General features: G+C 42.5%; 2 protein-coding genes across 3 annotated transcripts; one reads left to right on the top strand and one right to left on the bottom strand.

Moving 5' to 3' along the window:
• The first annotated feature begins 219 nt into the window (after window positions 1-219).
• On the top strand, window positions 220-21349 carry capn5a (calpain 5a). 2 transcript variants are annotated; one of them, XM_069712971.1, is made up of 13 exons: window positions 220-434; window positions 5201-5361; window positions 9069-9200; window positions 16021-16229; window positions 16960-17152; window positions 17249-17442; window positions 18271-18348; window positions 18491-18686; window positions 18836-18958; window positions 19588-19784; window positions 20131-20252; window positions 20676-20812; window positions 20916-21349. In XM_069712971.1, exons 2-13 carry the CDS (start codon window positions 5206-5208, stop codon window positions 21090-21092), a joined length of 1914 nt encoding a protein of 637 aa, XP_069569072.1. In that variant the 5' UTR covers window positions 220-434; window positions 5201-5205; the 3' UTR covers window positions 21093-21349. The 2 variants fall into 2 exon arrangements, with proteins under 2 accessions (XP_069569072.1, XP_069569073.1); XM_069712972.1 differs by lacking the exon at window positions 220-434 and adding an exon at window positions 1687-1892.
• On the bottom strand, window positions 12216-14617 carry ompa (olfactory marker protein a). The gene is made up of 2 exons (XM_069712974.1): window positions 14512-14617; window positions 12216-13382 (listed from the first exon to the last, which is right to left on the bottom strand). Exons 1-2 carry the CDS (start codon window positions 14578-14580, stop codon window positions 12951-12953), a joined length of 501 nt encoding a protein of 166 aa, XP_069569075.1. The 5' UTR covers window positions 14581-14617; the 3' UTR covers window positions 12216-12950.
• Window positions 21350-21544: the final 195 nt, after the last annotated feature.

Raw genomic sequence — 21544 nt, 5'->3', positions numbered from 1 at the left:
GCAGTAGGGAACAAAAATTGTTTACTGCAAGATAATTAAAAGGTATTTAAAAGGTAAACTGTGTATGAAGGGCATTGCCAGAATAATACACGTGAACGGCCCTGTGTAAATGATAGTGTTGAGTCATTTAGGGTTCAATGCGCTAATGTTGGTAATTTGTTTGTCCGTGCGGCACTTGAAGGCATCACCTCATCCGCCTCCAGCCCTCGGATGAGTGAAGGCGGGCCGGTGGGTTTGAGGCTGAGTTCCGAAGCAGCTCCGGAGCTCCTCCTGTCCGGCAGTGTGGTTTCATTTGCAGAGTCGTGAAGAAGAAACCACACTCCGGATTAAGGACGTCGTACATCACCGGGGGGCGGGAGGGGGGAAACACCGAAACCGTCCCGGGAGAAGACAACCGCTCCACGCAGCCGACGAAAAAAAAAACTAATTTCCAGGTAAAGAAAAAAAATTAATTAATTTTAAAATTTAAATTGAAACCCAGTGGCTCTCCATCTCGAAGGGGGAATCTCACTTCCGACCGTCATTAAAGGGTTTTCATGTTTTACCGCTGCAGAGTTCACTTTTATTCACGTTAAATTTAACACGTTGAAACGTTAAAATGATGGGCGTTAAGATAAATAAAATGACGTGTCTGTATAAAATTGGCCAGAACAGAGGACAAATGTTGTAATTTGGGGTGTCATTTGCTCACCGTTTCGCTTTTTTTCGCCTTCAAACCTGATTTTTTTTTTTTTTTTAAATTCGTAAAAACTTCCACAAACGGGAAACTTCATAATTCAAGCTGTTCTTATACAAACACACATCCGGTACCCACCTTCAACATAAAATGTATCATTAAAACTCAAGAAGGGAAAAGAGTTCTTGACTCATGCCATAAAGCGAAGTAGCCAAGTTAAAGGTAAAGCAAACATGCTCGTGTAAAACACAAGATTTAATTTTCTTTAGTAGGCCAAGTGGGTGACTGATGTAGAAACTTTTGTTTCATCTTTAATAATGAAAAAAATTAAAGTCACGTCTTGTAATACCCGTTTGCTTGTTAGGGGGCGATAGTGAGTCACTAACGTCCAGTTTGCCCTCAGCCTGGCTGGAGCAATAGTAAAGCACTATTCGACTTGTTTGCTCAAATATTGCACACTCTTACTCTGCTGTCAATCGTAGTTGGCTTTGTGTACGTACGCATACCGACAAGCTGTCAACAACATGACACAACTTCTAAATGTTTTAAACAAAAACAAAAATCTTTCAGTGTCCATCTCTAATGGTCAGGTAGACATTGGGTGATTTATACCCTGAGTGAGTGATTGATTGATTAGAAGCAGTTTTGAGTTTCATATATGCACATACGGAATTACGGGTTTTATTTTGAAGGCACATTTTCCTGATTTCCGGCTAGATTTTTCACTCTGGGTGGCTTCACGAAGCAGGCTGAAAAAAACGCATTAAGTCTTCAACAAAATGAGTTAATTTTGTCAGAAGGAGGCAGGTGGACTTTGTTTGACAGAGATGCGAGCAGACCTGTTCACGCTGTACCTACCACACAAATTAAAACGCCAACATGTGATATTTCAACATCTGCGCTGGACTGTTGTTCAGTTGTCAGTTGTCAGATTTGCTGTTTTCTTTGGTGACCACATGAAGCCACACCCATGTTTGACTGGTTTTCCTCTAATCTTTCTTGCACCACAGTCCTGTGTCTGTCGATAACACTGGTGCAGTTTAATTTAAAGTTATTTCACATCAAGAAACGGTGTATTCAAATGTGAAATGATAAAAAAAAAGGAGCTTTGTGGGATATTAAATACTTCTCAACAGTGGTGGTCAATGTGTTAATGCTGCAGACAGCGAGGAAGAGGAGCGAACGGCAGCTGTTGACAGCAGACTGATGTAAACAGGTGACAACATGTTTTAAAGTCTGTTTTATTTTTTTACTTATTGAACTGTCTATAATTTTCTATAATGTTCTAAGGTTCTTTTGTGAAGGCTTGATGATGTTAAGTGTCGGAGATGACTTTGTGGTTTGGCCCTATGTAAATGCAATTTAATTTAATTCTTCTTAATTAGGTGTCTGTGTATTATTAAATATGATTAAAATTGTACTATAGGCTTCTAATAGTGGCATAAATTGAACAGAAGTTATTTCAATATTAATCACAGAATTTATCATCATAAAAAATGTCCTGGGCGTGATTCAGCAGATTGATGACCGTGTGCTGCTGCAACTGCTGCTTTTTGACACTATTAGATGACTATAACATACATTTTAACATCAGGTATATAAAAAAAAAAACTTTCTCTGTTCACTAAATTAACATCACATGAAATCACAGTAAACTTGATTGTCTGCCTGAGTCATGTGAAAGACTTCAGGCTTCAGGCAAATCCTCTGAAACCAGAACTAATGTTGTGTTTTTGAATACATCACTTTAATTTTTAGGAACAATAGTACGAACAATTCGACCGCCAGGAGTACAAGCAGTACAGAAAATAGATTAGTGGTTGATTTTGTTTTTGTTTTTTCACTTTCTATATGCAATTGAACTGTTTTTGTATTATATATGGGAAAAGACACAAACTAAGTGAGCAGCAGTCTGGTGTTAATGGTGTCAGTAATTTACCGCGACACATGGGGAAATGCTTGTGAATGTGAGAATGAGTGTGCAGCTTTGTTTAACATGTGATTGCATGCACTTATAAACAAAAACAGGAGAAAAAAAAAAAAAACATGCTGCCCCTCCCCCCCCATCCGGTGATGACTCACGTCCCAGTCATGCTGGTTGTCTGCAGAGGGGAAGGTCGGCTCAGTTTCTTCTAACCACTTCGGGGTTGCCATGATTTCGTTCAGAAATGTCTCATGACTGTGCACTTTTACTCTGTCGTCAGTTTGGAGCGTTATTTCACCTGCATTACAAAGAGATATATGAACATTTTATATTTTTTAATTAGGCAATTTAATTAGTTTATAAATATTTTTGTTAGAAACTTTTCCAGTCATCTTTATTAAATCACCTGGATGAAACTAACAGAAATGTCAGATTTCCTCATCGTTTTCCCCATTTGAGGTTTGACGTCGTCTCTTTGAACCTGCTTCTTCTTCTTCTTCTTCTTCTTCGAGAATTAGCGCCACCAACTGTTCATCTTAAGGTGCTTAACATCTAAATATTCGGCAAATCATTATTGATTAGCATCCATAACATCCTGGATTTAATTGCAAACTTATATATATTTAATAGAATTTGCTGAGGAAAACACAGACACACACACTCACGGCTCTGCTCAGTATCATCTCTGTGTTTACTGCCTTTAAGTGACACTGATGTAATTAGTGACCAGCCTGATGAGTCCTATGGGCAGTCTCCATGGGAACCAAATCTGATGATTGTTTGATTCATTTTCACCCACATAAGATCTGTACAATCAGCAGAGTTTCGATGTGGACAGCCAAGATTAATGTCACACGTTCAGTATCGGATCTTTACGGCATAGCGTTCACGAGAACTAAAACAGACATGAAGTCACAGCGACCTCTGACCTCCAAGATCTTTTCAGTTCATCTTTTAGTCCAAGTGAACATTTGTGCCTAATTTAAAGAAATTCTCTCTCAAGGAGTTCCTGAGATATCGTGTTCACAAGAATTGGACATGAGGCCACTGGGACATTGACCTTTGACACCGCCCCCCCCCCCCACCACCCACACACACACACACCTCTAATTAGTTCATTCTAGAGACCAAGTGAACGTTTGTGCCAAATTTGAAGAAATTCCCTAAAGTTGTTCTTGAGATATTGCGTTGACGAGAGCAGGACGGACACCCTAAAAACATGATGCCTCCTGCTGCCGTCGTCATGGAAACATAAAACCGCTTCATACTGAATGTGTTGGTTTCAGTCGTGTGTTTTTATCTGTTGTTCAGGATGTACAGCAGCTTTTAATGAATGCTGAATATTTCATGAACATTTCAGCAGCAAATTAAGCTGCTACTTAAGTGCTTAAGTAGATTAAGTACTTTCAACTCAATCATACCTTTTGAATATCTTTCTCACACACACCCTCACACACACAAAGTCACTGCTTTCTCTTTTTGTAATTGTCTCATTATTTGGCCGACAGGAAGCTGCTGGTTGGACTCCACTCCCCAGATCAGACACTTAATGCTGAAAGAAAGACACACACACACACACACACTTTAACACGCACACAAATGCACATAACTTTCATGTGTTTACTTTGCTGGTGATTCCTGGTCAAACACGATTGTCCCAAGTTTCTGTTTGTAATCCTGTCACATGACGAGGGGGTCGTTTTTGTTACGTAAACTTAAAAATGTGACTTTCGGTTGTGTGTGTGTGTGTGTGTATTTTGAGAGCATTTTTAGTGTAATCCTTGTCCACACTATAATGTGTGCTAGAGGCGAAGCTGCAGTTCTTCTGCTCTTTAATCTGGAGTTTAAACAGTGTCAGGAGGAGCAGGTGTTCGCTCTGATCCAATTATCCACCAAAATCCGCTTCTTATTTTATATTTGTAACTCTTTACCAGAATAACAAACAGTGTTTCAGTCTCAACATCGCCTTTATTTCCCGTTTCACTGCAGTGCAATGTATGTAATATATCCGAACCGTCCTTTTGATATATTTTTTATTAAAACAATATTGTCATTGTGCTGTTACAGCAAGTGGAATTATATTAATTTAGGTTTTTATGGTAAATATAACAGATGATTCAGTTTTTTTTATCTTTTACAGGTGACACACTGTGTAGCTTTAAAACTTGGAAATTAACTTTTGTTCCACTGAATCTTATTTTGAGTTTAACTTATTTATTATTGTCAATAAAGTCTGTAAACCTGTGACAAATGTTGTCATTCTGCAGCTTCTTAAAATGTATTTTCTTTGTGTAATTAAATGCTAATCGTGCTTCCATTGGTTTTGACCTAAAACTATGCTTATTAGTTGTCTCCGATGCATCAACAACATTATTGAAAGGCTGCATTTTGCTTTTATTGAAAGATAAGTGTTGACCATTGCTTGCCAGCAGAAATTCTGTAGAACAGAAGCCTCTTCAAGCTCTTCTGTAGATTTCCCTCCAAATTCAGCCTGAAATTTTGATATATTGACATTAAAATGCCTCAGGAATAGTGATGAATATGCTAAAAAAAAAAAAAAAGGCCTGGTGTTGTTCTGAACCCTGAGTTCCTGTCTGCAGGGAGGATGGCGGTTCCATACGAGGGCCAGTCTTTCTCTGCACTGAGGAGGCAGTGCCAGCAGAATGGATGTCTGTTCGAAGACCCCGTGTTCCTGACGACCGACCAGTCTCTGTTCTACCAGAGCAACCACATCGGCCACGTCATCTGGAAAAGGCCCAAGGTGAGATAAAGGAAGCAAGACTTCCACTTGTTTTTCAGCCCGAGAGAAGTTTATAAACCTTCAGTGAAGCGATCAGCTGATTCACAGCGGAGTGGACAGTAGGAGGGGAACGAGGGTGGTGGTCATGAGACCATTGTGAATATAAAGAGAGGAGGTCTGAAGAGGAATTTATGGAATTTCACTTCACTGAAGTCCCATTTCAACAGTATTGTATTATTAATTTGTCTTCATGTGTGTGTAAATGTCGTGTTTACTCTATGAACAAGTATTTGAGCAAATATTGAACCGCACGTTGAGATGTCTCCAGGTAACCAGCGAAAGGAAATTCGTTTGTGGTTAAGTTGCGACTTCAGAGAATGTGGTGCCATTTCACCAAGCCAGGTGTTTACCTGTCATCCCTCCAACAGAGCTGCATCTGTTGATCATAATTTATAAAAACCAGTAGTTCTGACCCAGAGATCTGATTGGTCAACTGAACATTTGGAAGGTGCTGAAATCATCATGACATCACACCCCGCTCGTCACTAGAAATATCACTCCGCCTCCGAGTTTGGGAATATAGAATAAGAATAGAATTTCATATAATATGTAATATAATGTGTTTTTTACGTGTTATATTAATTGAGACCCATTTGGTGAAATCGAGTCTCTTTCGGTCCTTTTTGGTCGCTCCGAGCACCCGTACCGTAACACCACGGATAGTCACGCACTTACAATCCTAGCGGCGGCCAGCTGGACCGGTTTGGTTTTAACACATGACATGGTGCTAAAATCTGAAAAACACACGAGTCCATGGATATCTTTGTCCATCAGATATCTTTGTCCATCAGATATCTTTGTCCGTCAGATATCTTTGTCCGTCAGATATCTTTGTCCGTCAGATATCTTTGTCCATCAGATATCTTTGTCCATCAGATATCTTTGTTCCAACCAGACTGAGCTCGCTGAGCAGTTTAGTGTTTCTGTATTTATTCAGTTTGAGAAACCATCTCTAGAAAGCAATAAAACAGACAAGATCTCGTCTCTGTTGCTAGGTCGTTAGTAGAAGTAAACATTACATACATTACATTAGAGTCTACTGATGTGATTGATTGTTTTCCGGTTGTTAGTCATACCCCATCTATTGCCATGGAAACAGAGCTTACACTAGCAAAAAGTTTTATACTTTGAGAGCTAATTACCACAAGATATGAATACATTTGAATTACATATTTTATTTAGATGGTAACTTGTTGTATGATCGCAATATTCCACTCGAGGGTGTGTTTTAACGTCATTACTGGCACTTCAGTAATGCTAATGGACCGGATCACTGTCGTGCCAATAATGACGTCAAAACACTCTCGAGTGGAATATTGCTTACGTAAAATATGACTCACAGAAAGTGTTTTGATCCCATGATGTTTGGCTGAAACAGATTCCCTGTAAAAGTGAATTTATTTTTAAAGATAACAGCGCTGAATGCACCATCTTACCATACCAACATGGTGGAATTATTTTCTGCAAAGACCAGAAGTAACTGCATAAATTAAGCTTATCTACTGTTTAGTAGTTGTTATCTTCATGCAGTTGCTTCACAAGGATAAAAAAAAAAAAAAAAAAAAGGCAGGACAACCTAATGACACACTCCTTGAACTTGTGTGTGCAGCAGCAGCAAAAGGTTATCAGTCGTCACACAAACACACCTGAGCAGTATTATTATTAACGTTTTCTACTTGACTTTTTTCCAAGTACATCTAAATTTAAGACTTGGTTATAAAAACCAATGGCTAAATAAATAGAAATGTTGCTGAGGGACCTGAAACGAGCAGTTCATGTGAGGAAACCCACCAAAACCCCAAATTTGAAACTCTGGGATGAAGTTCCTCGAAGCTGATGCGCAATAGTTGCTGGAAAGTTTCACATACTTTTACCACTCACAGATATGTAATGTTGGATCATTATCCTCATAAATGGCCCAGTGATATATATTAATCTCTTTATTTACTCTTGGGACTTGGATGATATTCCCTGCATCACTGTAATACTCTTTCATTGTCAATCATTGATGGTCTGAGCTAAATAATTAAACAGGAATCCTAAAGCACTCCAGTTGATCAATGTTATTGCTTTGCACAGGGAGTGGTGAGAGGAAAATATTACAGACGTTACACCCTGAACTTAATCTCTGAGACCTCAGCATGAATCCACGTTTCACAACAGCGTAAAAGCACGAAGTTACAAGATGAGTGAGAGACGTCACGCTGTTTTACAATCAGTATATCACAACTTTTTACATCTTATATCACCTAAATCAGTTATAGAATAAAAGCTCTATGTTTTTGAGGACATAAAGAGGAGGATGAAGGTGAGCGTGGAGAGGAGACCCCGCCCTGAATATTCTTTGTGGTTGGACATATAAGTACATGTGTGGTACTACTGAGTGGGCATGTACAGTACGTGCACTTGAAATAGTGGCTTCTAACTTTTGAGACTCGGAGAAGGGGAGTATTTAAGATTCTCTCTGCTCTCTTTATTTACATCAGTCGGTTTGAAATACTCTTCAAACGTACTGAGAAAAGTGACTTTTAGCTTTCTGCTGGAGAGGCCAGCGTCTGTAGTTCCTTGACATTATATATTATGTCCTTAACATAATATGTCTTGTCTTTAACTCACTCCAAATGAGACGTAACATGGTCAGAAGTCAGTAAGCCGTGTATAGGTCTGTCTCCACACAGCTCCTGGTCCTGCTGGGTGTGTGTGCCACTGGTTTGTCCCGCCTCTTATCATTTGGCTGCCGTCCCGTCTCATAAGCTCGGTGGTCTGTTTGGCTTTGAACCCTTTAGAAGCGACTTCTACTTAATGGCAGTGTTTTAACCCTGTGTTCACCTTTATAGTGGTTGACTGAGTGCTCCGGCTAACGCCCTGCTTCACATTCATCCAGTACCGACCCATTAGCTACTGTCTACTGCAGATTGCTGAATACACTGATCCCAAGCACCCACCAACAGTTCAGATTCTGTCCGCCGCCATCTTGCTTGTTCGGAGCGGTTTGGAGCAGGAAGTGACCATATTTGGACCAGCTGGGGGAGGAGCCAGCGGTGGGTCTGACTGATCTGATTGGAAACCTGACAATACTACGTCCCGCCCACCGATAGCTGTAACCTGACTGCACCACAGGCCTGTCAATCAAACAGACACGCCCCCAAAAACTAATCTTTTTGATTTTCTAATTAATGAGGGATTATTTACCAGATGGACCTCCAGAAAACTTATAAGGAGTGACTTTAGCTAACAACACCGAGATAACTGCTGGAGACATTTTTATTAACTTAGAATTTTAGGAGACCAGTTGAATGGGAGTCTCTAGTGGCACTCGGTGGTATTGCAGCTTAAAACACTTCCACATCGGCCTCATTTTCAGACGTCCACTTTTATATGCAGTCCATGGCTGACCCAAGAGATGCCGAAAGATTAATATACAGTAGAAAAAGGCTCAAAGTGGACTGGATGATGATACATTTACAAAGCCTCTTACCTTGTTCATTTCATGTTTCTATCCTAAGAAAGTCTCCAGCTGTAAATGATCTGTTTCTTATCATTTGTTGAACTTGTTATTTCCAAAGGCGGCTGAAGTTTCTCTCTTGTCTCTCTGTTCTGATACTCCTGATACTTCAGGAGAGGAAGGCGAAGGTCAACACTGATTGCAGTTATCTTTATCCCTTTAGGAGTTGAGCAGCGACCCCCACCTGTTTGTGGATGGCATCAGCGCCCACGACCTGCACCAAGGCCAGCTGGGAAACTGCTGGTTCATAGCCGCTTGCTCCAGTCTGGCCTCCAGAGAAGCGCTGTGGCAGAAGGTGAGACACCAACGAAGTGTGGAACTTTTTTTTTTAGACAAAAGGAGAAAAAATCTTCATAGTAAAACCGTCACGGTCCTCTACAGTATTTTATTTATATTGCTGTGCAATGTTTCGATCAATTTTTCAAGGAAAAAGTCATTTCCTGATCTTACTCTTTGTGAGTGTGTGTGTGTGTGTGTGTGTGTGTGTGTGTGTGTGTGTGTGTGTGTGTGTGTGTGTGTGTGTGTGTGTGTGTGTGTGTGTGTGTGTATAATTAAATAATTAACTTCATTAAAATGATTAAATAAATTAATAATGAAATAAAAGAAATTGATAACTAAGTACATTGAATACAAAAAATAAAATAAATAAATTTTTAAAACGTTTTTTTTTATTGGTTTATTTATTGATCTTAACAATTATTTCATCTGTTCACCTTAAATTAGACTGTAGTAATTCCATTTTGTAATTTTTTTATTGACCTGAGCTGAACAGACAGAGAGAGTCATAATTGTCCTTACCGGGTTGTGACTGTGACTGTGTGTGTGTGTGTGTGTGTGTGTGTGTGTGTGTGTGTGTGTGTGTGTGTGTGTGTGTGTGTGTGTGTGTGTGTGTGTGTGTGTGTGTGTGTGTGTGTGTGTGTGTGTGTGTGTGTGTGTATGATAGATGGAGTGGAATTATGCGACGTCTTTATCACAACTGTTTTACAGTATTGATCTTGTACACGCACACTGACAGCTGTGTTACCCTGCAGAGTCTGAGCCTCAGCCAGTGCATGGTTGCAGGTAAGTGCTACTAAAGTTCTAGTGATCAAGGTAAAGTCGGAAGAGATGTGTTTTTAGTTTGCGGCGGAAGATGTACAGAGTACAGAGAGTAGTAGTACTTACCAGTACCTGACTACTACCTTTGACAACTCTGTGTTATCCCCGACCTAAATTCACTCCCACTCCTCCTCCTCCGCTCCCTTCACTGGTTACCAGTAGCTGCCCGCATCCGTTTCAAAACATTGGTACTTGCGTACCGTGCTGCGAACAGATCGGGTGCAGTCTACATCCAGGACATGGTCAAACCTTACACCCCAGCCCGCTCCCTCCGCTCTGCTTCTACCAATCGGCTTGTTGCTCCCTCACTGAGCTAACCACTCTACAAAATCACGACTGTTTGCTGTCCTGGCTCCTAAATGGTGGAATGAGCTCCCCACCGACATCAGGACAGCGGAAACTCTGTACATCTTCCGGCGCAAACTAAAAACACACCTCTTCAGACTTTACCTTGAACAGTTGAACTTTAGTAGCACTTAAAATGGCACTTACTGATAGCACTTTGTAGTTTGGCTTTCTGGAAGAAACTGTATTTTCTTGATTCCTGTTGTTCTGGGTTTTGTACCCTCATGGTTGAAATGCACTTATTGTAAGTCGCTTTGGATAAAAGCGTCAGCTAAATGAAATGTAATGTAATGTAATGGTTGATGATGATGGGTCTCAGCGCTTATAAATGATCATTTTACTCTCTGAAATGGGTTTTAACACAGCATTTGCCCCGACAAAGTGACGAGTGAACTACAGTGTTGGACTTATTTCACAGCTGCTTTCTAAGAAACTTAAAACAACACTCTGAATTAATATGATTTCATTACAAACCACAGCAAGCTCAATGCTGCAGCAACATGGAAGTAAGGCCTGTTGTCCACTAGGTGGCGCCAGATACCACCACAAACGCTGTTCGGACATGATTTCCTGTCGGATGGTTTACAATATTCAACAGTCAATTAACTGCACATTTAATGGCTTACAGCTGATCTAAAGGTATTTTTATGAGGCTACTTTGGCTCTTTTTGCATTAAACATTTATTATATACATGATAAAAAAAATATTGAAGTCATGTGTGTGTCTGTGCATTGTGTGTTTCCTCAGTGTTTTTTCCACTGTTGCCTCATTTCTCCTCTCGGGTCTCGAAGGTCCTCGCCAACCTTCAGTTTTTCCGTCAGCTGGAGGAAAACTAAAGTCTGTTTTGGGTGTTGTTGCCTCTGTGGAGCAGCTGGTTGTCTAGACAGCCTTCAACGGGCCAAAACAAACACTGGTTGTTAAACACGTAATATACCTCCGGTGTGATGAAAGCAAACTACACAGGAAGTGTCTGCTCAGACCACATTCGGAGGGGGTCCGGGACTCATTGTTGGGGAAAAAAATAAATGGAAGGATCCTCTAACTCACCACAACTTTTATTGCTCTCCTGTTGTTGTAAACGGTGCACAAAGATGAACACAGGAGTGAGAGTTGTTTCCAAGTCAATGATAATCAGGATTTATGGAGCGCTTCGATAAATCTGGTACAATTTAATGAAGATTGGACAATCTACCGTGCAAACTTAAACTGAATCACATACTTTTTCTTTTTACTTAAGTACGTACTGCAGCTACCCTCATAAAGTACTGTATGTACCGTCGCATGTTGTATGTGTACAATTGGGACAAAGTACTTCATCATAAAAATGCGCTGTAAACTTTGTCATATGCGTTGTGATCCGTAGAGCGACATTTGAAGTAAAAGGGGAAAAAGATGCGATTTGGAACGAGTATGCTTCCCTTTAATGCTTCTTCTTCGTCTTCGTCTTCGTCTTCTTCCTTTTGCAAGTTGCAACTGAACGGAGCATCAGCGCCACCAACTTTATTGGCAGCTCAGTCGATGTGACGCACTTTTCCGGAAGTCGGAGTGGCATGCTGACCTGCAGACTGCATAGCACGACCGGATGCTGTAGAACATCCTGGTACTTTTGACAAACTGCATTTCACGTATATTAGGACATACTAAACCTTTTTCTGGCATCGATTCAATTTTCCGTAAATGCATCCGGATAGAGTGACAGTCAAAATAATTGTCGATTGATTTCCCAAAGATCGACTGCAGATGCATCGCCTCCTCCCTCCAACCACAACCACAAACACCGATAATAATCAGCACGAGAACACAGTCATCTTTCAGTGGATATTTTAATTGATGTCACTCCATTGAGCTCTTGTGTTCTGTCAGGGTAACAGTCATGCAATGTGATTATGTGATACTCCATTCACTGCTACTGGGTTTGCATCTAACCGTCGAAAGAATTCAGAAACAACAACAGCAAAGATGCAAAAAAAACAAAAACAAAAAAAACAAAGTCTGTCATTACACATATTATCACTATGTACTGCTGATCAGTAAAGGTGTGTTTTATTTACAAGAGGAATCTTTCACAAAAGATTTTTTTATCAGTTTTAAGCCATAAAAATTCAAAGTTTCAACAACATCATCAAATAATATTGCGTAAATAATAATTATTATGAATGCTCACGTTTCTTGGTGAATTTGAAATACATTGATTTTTTTTGTTGATGATACATTGATCTTTTAAATAGCCCCAGGAAATGTGCAACCTTCTTTAAAGTGCATTCATATTTTGACTTGTCATATTATTCATTCCATGTTTTTTACGAAATATGTAGCTTTTGTTTTGTGAAAAATATCCTTTTAAAGCCTGTTTGCAGGACGTACTTATAAAAATTAGACTTTTGTGTTTGCGTTAAAACCGGAAGGAGTCGTGTGCGTTAAGAGGTGGAGGTGTGACTGTACAATAATAAGTCAATCAGTGCAAGAGTTTGAGGGACAATATATAAGATGATGGATTTCTTTGATGGCTTGAAAAGGAGCTGCTCTAATGTCTACGAGGACACGAAATATCGAAGTGCTATCTGTTGCTCTAACGGGACTCTACTGGCAGAAAGTGAAAGGTCATTCCTCCGGTGTGAACTCCACCGAGCAGCTCAGATTTGCCGCCTCGGCTCCTTCCTTTAAAGCAAGCAGGAAGTACATGACCTTCCTGACTTTGGCCAGCTCGGCGATCCTTTCACCGAACTCCTGCATGTCCGCCTCCAGCCACTTGAGCGGCGAGTCCATCGGGTCGTCGGCGTTACGCCAAAACGTTCCGATCGGTTCGAGCAGCTGCCGGGTCATCAGGTTGGTGAGGTCAGGCGTCCAGTGCTGGGAAATACCGGTGATGGTGACACGACCGTGGCCGGAGAGGGAGAAGTACCAGCGGGAGAAGTTCAGCTCCTGGTTGTCAAAGTCCAGCCGGTACACGGCCTCGTAGGGGAGAAGCAGACGCTCGCCGTCCTGACGCTTCTGCCCCGACCGCTGCAGGGACGACACACGACGGCGCATCATCTGCGCGGGAGACAAACACGGATACACATGAAATGGAAACGAGGAAGACTTGGAGACAAATCTTCTTTAATATTGTTCATTCACTTGAATGTTCCTGTTGATCAAACCCCAGCGTGCCACTAGAGGTTAGCTCCAAATAGACTCCGGCTCCAAAGACTCATACGGTGTCTCTATTTAGATATCAGGGCTCAAATCACTGCATTTTTGGGGTAGTGTGTGTTTGATTGACAGGCCTGTGGTGCAGTCAGGTTTCTACTGTAGGTGCTTTGTCTTTAGGTTCCCAATCAGTTCCACCTTTCGCTTCTCCCCAACTGGTCCAAATATGGCCACTTCCCTGGAACCAGGGAGTGTCTGAAAAATGACTGCCGTTTTTGTAACGGTTTAATTGACAATTACTTATTTTTTTCTATTATTTAGGGGGGTGGATGTTGTGAGGGAGCTTTGGTAGAGTGTCACGGACCTCTAGGGGTCCAGGGACCCTACTTTGAGAACCATTCCTCTAAACCACCGTTGCACATTCACATTCAACCTCAGTCACAAACGCCTCCGGAGCTGCCGACCTCCTCTGTGGTTGCCGGACGGTCGGTTTCATCACCCTCAGTGACCCCAGACAGACAGAAAGTTGTTGTGGAGGCAGAGTGCCAGCGCAGACCTATCGATCGCTACGCCGGGGACCCTGAAGGCATCGGACTCACTGCAGAAAACCTTTTCAACTAATGTCATGTGTGTCAGTTAAAACAGGGAGAAATGTTTGAATATACATGGGAGTCCTGTAGATATGGGAAGTTACTGAAAAGTACTGTAGAGAACAAAACAAAAAAGCTAATTTGATTTTTTTTTTATGATAGTCCGGATACATTAGATTACTATAAAAGGTTTTATACAAGTATTTCTTATCGGTATCAAAAGTCACAGTTCATTGAACATTTCATCAGCACTAAAACAATAACATTTTTGGGATGTCCAAAACCTTTCAACGTACAAAAAAACACAGAAAATACCATTCAGGTTTCATCTTTTTGACAAAAAAAAACAGTAATTTCATCTGCAGATATTTGGATGCCGGACTTTGTGGTCGCTGTCGGGTATCTGGAGGTGAGAAGTTTTGATTTAAGAGTGTGGACCTCACCTCTGTCAGAGCCCGGTCTTCCTTAAACTCCAGCACCAACATGTTGGAGGGAGATCTGTCGTTGTCCATGTCCGTCTTGGAGGTTGTAGTCCTGGTTTGAGGAGAGGACGGATGCTGCTATAGATGGAGCTCTGCTAGACTTTCTGATCTCTCCTCTCTCCCTCTCTTCTCTCAGTGCTCATACGTCGCCTCTCTCCTCCCCTCCCCTTCCCAACTGTTTCCATCAACACTGGACCAGTTTCTCGCTTTTATCCACAGCCCAATCCTCCCCTCTCCCTCCTGCCCACGGGGCGGTTTGATTGGGACACATTGATCGGCGCTGGGAGATGAGATCAATGCAAAAAGCTAATTATTCTGCGAGTTTCAACCACACGGATTCGTTGTTTTTCTGCGTTTTCAACCCTGCTGTGATCGTTTCACCCCTTTAAAGCTCGATGTGACATTTCTGCAGCAAATACAACAACAAAACTTTGCAGTAAAAATGTAATATGAGCCTTTAAACTGTCACGAGGGAGCTCTGAACATCCCTGAAAGCAGGAACAGTGTTAATCTGAACCATTCCATATGTTTAAAAGGTGTAAACTCTTATCCGCGCCCACATTGGCTTAATTAACTTGAAACACTCTGAGAAAGGATTAAAATGTCTGAATATGAAATGAAAATACTCTCAAAGGTTGTTTTTTTTTCAAACGTTAAGCAGGTGGGTGATGTGTGAGGGTGCTAGGCAACAGGAAGTAACGATGACGTACAAGAGGGAACGTTGGGAGTTTCCTGGGGGCTGCTGGGAGTTTGTCTCATCCTGGCTCACCGGATCACTTATTTATTTATATCACTCACATCACTGTGGAGTGTGTGTGTGTGTGTGTGTGTGTGTGTGTGTGTGTGTGTGTGTGTGTGTGTGTGTGTGTGTGTGTGTGTGTGTGATATGTCAGTGTTACTTAATGTGCCGTCAGTAGGGATTTCATCACAGGATATGGTTGGATGGCATTCCCTCGTTAAAAACTTCGTAGATCCTCAGATGCTCGCACTAATTATAGATGCTGAAGGTTAATGAGGGGAAACAAGTGGCAATAATGATGTTTTTTAAACTTTTTATGAGCTAACACACAGACTGCTGTATATTTATATTTATGAGTTTATCTGGAAGAGTATGTACATTTTCAGAGGTAAAAGTCTGTGAATTAACATCTGTTTTCTCTGTTTATTTATCATAACTGCATACTTTTTTAAAGCATGTGACGGTGGTATTAACCTGCATATGTTGCCTCTAGAAAAAGAAGAAAGGAAAAAATAAATTTAAAATGATTTATATTCATCATCTCACAGAGGATCATCTTTTAGTGGAATTTGAAACTTCTAAATCTCCTGATTCTGTTGAACTTCTGTTAACCTAGTATTTATTCTCATGGTAGACTTTGAACTCTAAAACAGTGAAGAGGGAGTGAATTATCTAACTTTATGTATTAAACTGAATCCTGAGCTTTGACCACCTGTTTGTTTTCGTCGCAGGTGATTCCCGACTGGAAGGACCAAGAGTGGGACAAAGAGAAACCGGAGTCCTACGCCGGGATCTTCCACTTCCGGTTCTGGCGGTTCGGTGAGTGGGTGGACGTGGTGATCGACGACCGGCTGCCCACGGTGAACGGAGAGCTGGTGTACTGCCACTCCAACGACAAGAACGAGTTCTGGAGCGCGCTGGTGGAGAAGGCCTACGCCAAGTAAGCAACGCCTCTGTAACGTGTGTGCTGAATACTGTAACAAGGTCAGTTTGAGTTGGTTAGTTTTAGAGAAATGGGTGTTTGGCCCATCATTTGCTGTAGCGGACACCTCTGGACTCGTTTCCAAGCCTCCGGTCGGACATTTTGGCCATCGGCATTTTGTAGGGGGAGCCAGAAGTGACCACCGTATTTGGAGGAGTTGGGGGCGGAGCAAAGGTTGGATCCATCTACTGTATATAAAAAGGGGTGTCGCTCCCGGGACTGAAAAATCAAGCTAATGCAGAAGTGCCTTAAACTGCAATACCACTGAGGGCCACTAGGGGTTGGTCCCAAAAGTACACTCATTTTTAAACTTCTTGCATGAAATACAAAGTCAATACAATTTTTCCACAAGTTCTTATGGTGTCATTTGCTTAAGTTCCTCCTTCTTACTAGTTCTCTGCTGGTCCGGAAAATAATCCGTCATTATTTGAGTTTAGGTTCATTCACTTTATACCCTGCAGTAATGTTAATTTAACGATGTAAATTATAAAGGATTAAAATGTAAATCAGATTTGGAATTAGCTTCAGATAACAAGCCAACTACATAAGAGGAAATAAAATCCCTGACACCTATGTGTTAATGTCGACGTATTGTCAATGTTTTCACCTCAACGGAATCGTTATCAATAAAAGGCATTAAACTGTTGCGACGTGACAAATACAGCGTCTGTATGTCGGTGCTCTCCAGGATGTGCTGCTGCTACGAAGCTCTGGACGGCGGCAACACGGCCGACGCGCTCGTGGATTTCACCGGAGGCGTGTCGGAGCCGATGGAGCTGACGGGGAACGGGTACAAAGAGGACGAGGAGAAACGGAGCGAGCTGTTCGAGAGAGTCCTGAAAGTGCACGACAGAGGAGGCCTCATCAGCTGCTCCATCCGGGTCAGGAGACGACCAGCAAACACGGACACGCGGAAGTAAGAAGGACTTGGAAAAACGAACGGATTTAAGACTTTCTGTTCCGCCGTGTCGTTCCAGGCGAACACCGCAGAGGACATGGAGGCCCGGCTGGCCTGCGGCCTGGTGAAGGGCCACGCCTACGCCGTGACGGACGTCCGCAGGGTGAGGCTGGGCCACGGCCTGCTGGCCTACTTCAAGTCCGACAAGCTCACCATGATCCGCATGAGGAACCCCTGGGGCCAGAGGGAGTGGAACGGGTCCTGGAGCGACAGGTGAGGAAGAGGAGGCGTGGAGCACGGGGAGGAAGACTATTGAGTGATAGCTTCTTGTTTGTTTGGTTTTTTTTGTTTGTTTTTTGGAGTCCACCTTAAAACAATAACATGATTTGTAGCTGTGTCTTCTAAAAGAAGAAACAGGAAAGGACGACAGACCCAGAAAGTTTTGGCCGCAACGAAACGTTTGGCTCGAGCTCGTGACCTCCATGTGCGATGTCTTCTTTGCATGTTGAAGACGAGCAAACAAAATATGAAAAAAAAAATACTAAGCGTCTGGAGACTGGCCAAAAAGAACAAAACGAGAGCAATGGGCTGAAGGACCCGGAGCTTCCTCCCGAAACGCACCGAAACGGATAAACTGAACTAATAGATACATTTTTTTTTTTTCTTTTAAACGCCGCTGCTAAGAAAAACATGAATGAAGGCAAATCACCGGTTGTTTTGTTTTGTTTTAATGGCTTATTTTATGTGAAGCACTTTGTAACTCAAGTTTAGAAAAGTGCTGTACAAACAAAGTTTATTATTATTATTATATTATTCCAGTGTTGGACAGGTACATGCAGAATAAAAGCAGCGTTCTCTTCACATCTCCAGCAGAAGTCCACTGATAATAATTTCCTTTGATATAATTGTTTTGTCCGATGACGCCTGTGTTTTGTTTTGAATTGATTAAACTTGTCGTGCGTTTCCTGTACATGGAAGTGATAATCGGACACGGTGGACATGTTCACCTTTTTACAGGCTAATGATGCGTTCGCTGACTCGGCGGCGGGTGTGATTTGACATGTACGTGAACATTACCTGCGTGTTTCTGGCTGTTTGCAGCTCTGACGAGTGGCAGAAGGTCAGTAGCAGCGAGAGGGAGCGCATGGGCGTCACCGTAGAGGACGACGGGGAGTTCTGGTGAGTTGTAGCGCGACGCTGACGCCCGTTTCCTGAAGCGAGGTGACCTGCAATCATCCTCAGTCATCGGTTGCGCTCCCGCTTGTTCGACCTGCATCTCTCTGAGATTTAAACGATGATCCGAGTACTTCTTCTTCTGCAGGATGACCTTCGACGACTTCATCGCGAACTTCACAGACCTCATCCTGTGTCGCCTCATCAACACGTCCTACCTGAGTTTCCACAAGACCTGGGAGGAGGCCGTGGTCCGGGGCTGCTGGCGTCGCCACGACGACCCGCTTCTCAACCGAGCCGGCGGCTGCACCAACAACAAGCACTCCTTCCTCCAGAACCCGCAGGTGCTCGTTCTCACGTCTGGTTTTTAGTCTGCGTTCTTCTGCGTCGGTGATGAAGAATGAACTCAAACAGTAAGTGTGTGTGTGTGTGTGTGTGTGTGTGTGTGTGTGTGTGTGTGCGCGTGTGTGCGTGTGGTTTCTCGGTGTTGCAGTGCGTGTTTGACGTGAAGAAGCTGGAGGACGAGGTGCTGATCTGTCTGCAGCAGAAAGACCGCAGAGCCGGGCTGAGAGAGGGACGAGGGGAAAACCTGGCCATCGGCTTCGATGTGCACAGAGTAAGTTCAAGACATTCATCGATCGTTACAGCATCTCCAGGTCAAAGGTCAAATCAAAGGTCAAAGGTTTAAAACCGAGATTTGAATTTCAACAGGGTGCATCTGATAACGTTTTTTCCAGACATGGACAGTCAGTGGATTCTGTCATATTTTGGGCCAAATCATGGAGTTTAGTTTGCAGCATGTTTAATGTTAATGTTGCCATTTATCAAAATGTAATCATTTCTATGATTTTTTTTTCTGTTTTTCTATAATGTTATTGAACTTGTTTCCTCAGCGGTTTTATCTCCTTCCTACTCGTCAACAATCACTTCAGCCAGCCTGCTTTTTCCTGTCGCGACGTTTCGCCATCAAAACCACGACTAAATGAAAAATAGATATAAAAGAAAAGTTAAAAGAAGCTTTTTTTGTTGTTGTTTGTTTTATACTGAAAATGCCTGTGAACTAATATTTAAAAAAAATAAAAATAAAAAAAAAACGCACACACTGCTGGGAATGAAATAATGTGGCTGCACTTTGTTTGTTTATTATCGGAGAAATTCAACATTTAATTCCATGAAAATGTGAGAATTTGACCCTCGACTTGAGGGAAGCCTGCTGATGGAAGCTGCTGCCGTCTGTGTGTCCAGGTGGAGTTGAACAGGACGTATCGTATGCACGTCAAACAGCAGAAGGTCGGCGGGAGCGTCTTCATCAACTCCAGGTCCGTGTTCCTGCGCATCGAGCTGCCACAGGGGCGCTACGTCATCCTCCCCACGACCTTCGACCCCGGCCTGGAGGGAGACTTCCTGCTGCGCATCTTCAGCGACGTGGCGGCCGACTGCAGGTAGAAACACGCTGGTTCAGTTTGACTTCATTTTCAGCGGCGCCGCCGCACCTTGAAATCTACTTTGAAAAGAGTTTGCAGAAGAAACTGCTGATTATTATTTCATGAATGAGAAATATAATATTCATCACTAGACAATGACGGTCACTTCAGAGAAGTAGGAAGTATTTACCTCCTAAGGTTTTGGGAACTTTAAAGCCCAGTTATCGTCATGACAACAGCTGATTCCCTTTGTGTGTGTGTGTGTGTGTGTGTGTGTGTGTGTGTGTGTGTGTGTGTGTGTGTGTGTGTGTGTGTGTGTGTGTGTGTGTGTGTGTGTGTGTGTGTGTGTGTGCGTGTGTTGCAGGGAGCTGACTCTAGACGAGCCTCCAGAGACCTGCTGGTCCGGCCTGTGTGGTCACCCGTCTCTGGTCACTCAGGTCCACGTCCTGCAGGCCGACGGACTCGCGGGACAAGACTCGGGCGGAGGTACGTGTTGATCTTTGTTTTATGAGCCATCATAAAAAATTACCAGCTCAAAGTTTCAACACTTTAATCACATCAAATTAAACCTTAAAACGACTAAAACGCTGTACTTATTTTTTTTTTTTTTATTCAAATTGTTTTTTGGAACAGAACTGAAACATTACCTTGTGAAACATGTTTACATGATGTTCCCACTTTAAAACGGGTGAAAAGGGAAAAGAATAAAGTAAAATGACTTAAAAGTACACTGTGTAAATAATACATATAAAAAAAAATTAGTATTCAGCTTTAAAGCCGTGAAAAGAACTCGTGTGTGTGTGTGTGTGTGTGTGTGTGTGTGTGTGTGTGTGTGTGTGTGTGTGTGTGTGTGTGTGTGTGTGTGTGTGTGTGTGTGTGTGTGTGTGTGTGTCTCTCTCTCTCTCTCAGTGTCCGACCCGTACGTCATCATTCATTGTGAAGGAGAGAAAGTTCGCTCTCCGGTCTATAAAAACACGCGGAGCCCCGCCTTCGACACCAAGGGGCTCTTCTACCGGAAGAAAGCCAACCGGCCAATCACCATTGAGGTTTGTGTGTCTGTTAGTATGTAGACAGAAAGTCTGTGTGTGTGTGTGTGTGTTGTTGTTGTTGCCTCGTGTAACGCCCCCCTCTCGCCAACGTGTGTCTCAGATCTACAACCACAACGTGTTGGTGGACTCCTTCCTGGGTCAGGTGACGCTGCTCGCCGAGCAGGGCGAACTGCAGAAGACGCTCCACCTGAAGGCCAAGGGCGATCGCCGCGACAACGACCTTCCCGGTACCCTCACTATTGCCGTAGTGACCAGCTCGGTGCTCACCAGCATCTGAGCTCGGGACTCGTCGTCTCTGTCAAGGTTTTACTGGATCACCGCGGCTTTGTTCGAAGGACTGACTTTACTCCGAAGAAGACTGAACAAGATCACGATGAACCATTTCTAACGAATTTATCTACATTGTTTACAGATCTTCAGGTGTTCTCTGATGCTTTTGTGTATCAGCAGCTACTCTGTATAAGTTTTATTCTGCCTTTTAATCACTTATTCTACTTGACCTTCTTTTTTTTTACTTTCAATTACACTTCTTAAATCCTATTTGAGTCTCTTTTTTATTTTTCCCTTCCACTTAGCGAGGCCCTTTTGTACGGAGACGCCACTCCAGATTTCTCCACACTGTTTAATACATGTAATAATCACAGACTGGATATAAAAGTGTTCGTAGCTTCCGGGTATGAAAAATGAGGACGATGCCTTGAGCTGCAATACCACCGAGTGCCACTAGAG

Source organism: Brachyistius frenatus, unplaced genomic scaffold (genome assembly GCF_029030835.1).
Source record: "Brachyistius frenatus isolate BFR_SWC_R1_liver_20210118 unplaced genomic scaffold, ASM2903083v1 Contig_114, whole genome shotgun sequence".
Lineage (NCBI taxonomy): Eukaryota > Metazoa > Chordata > Actinopteri > Embiotocidae > Brachyistius > Brachyistius frenatus.
This window is presented reverse-complemented; position numbering and strand designations above follow the sequence as displayed.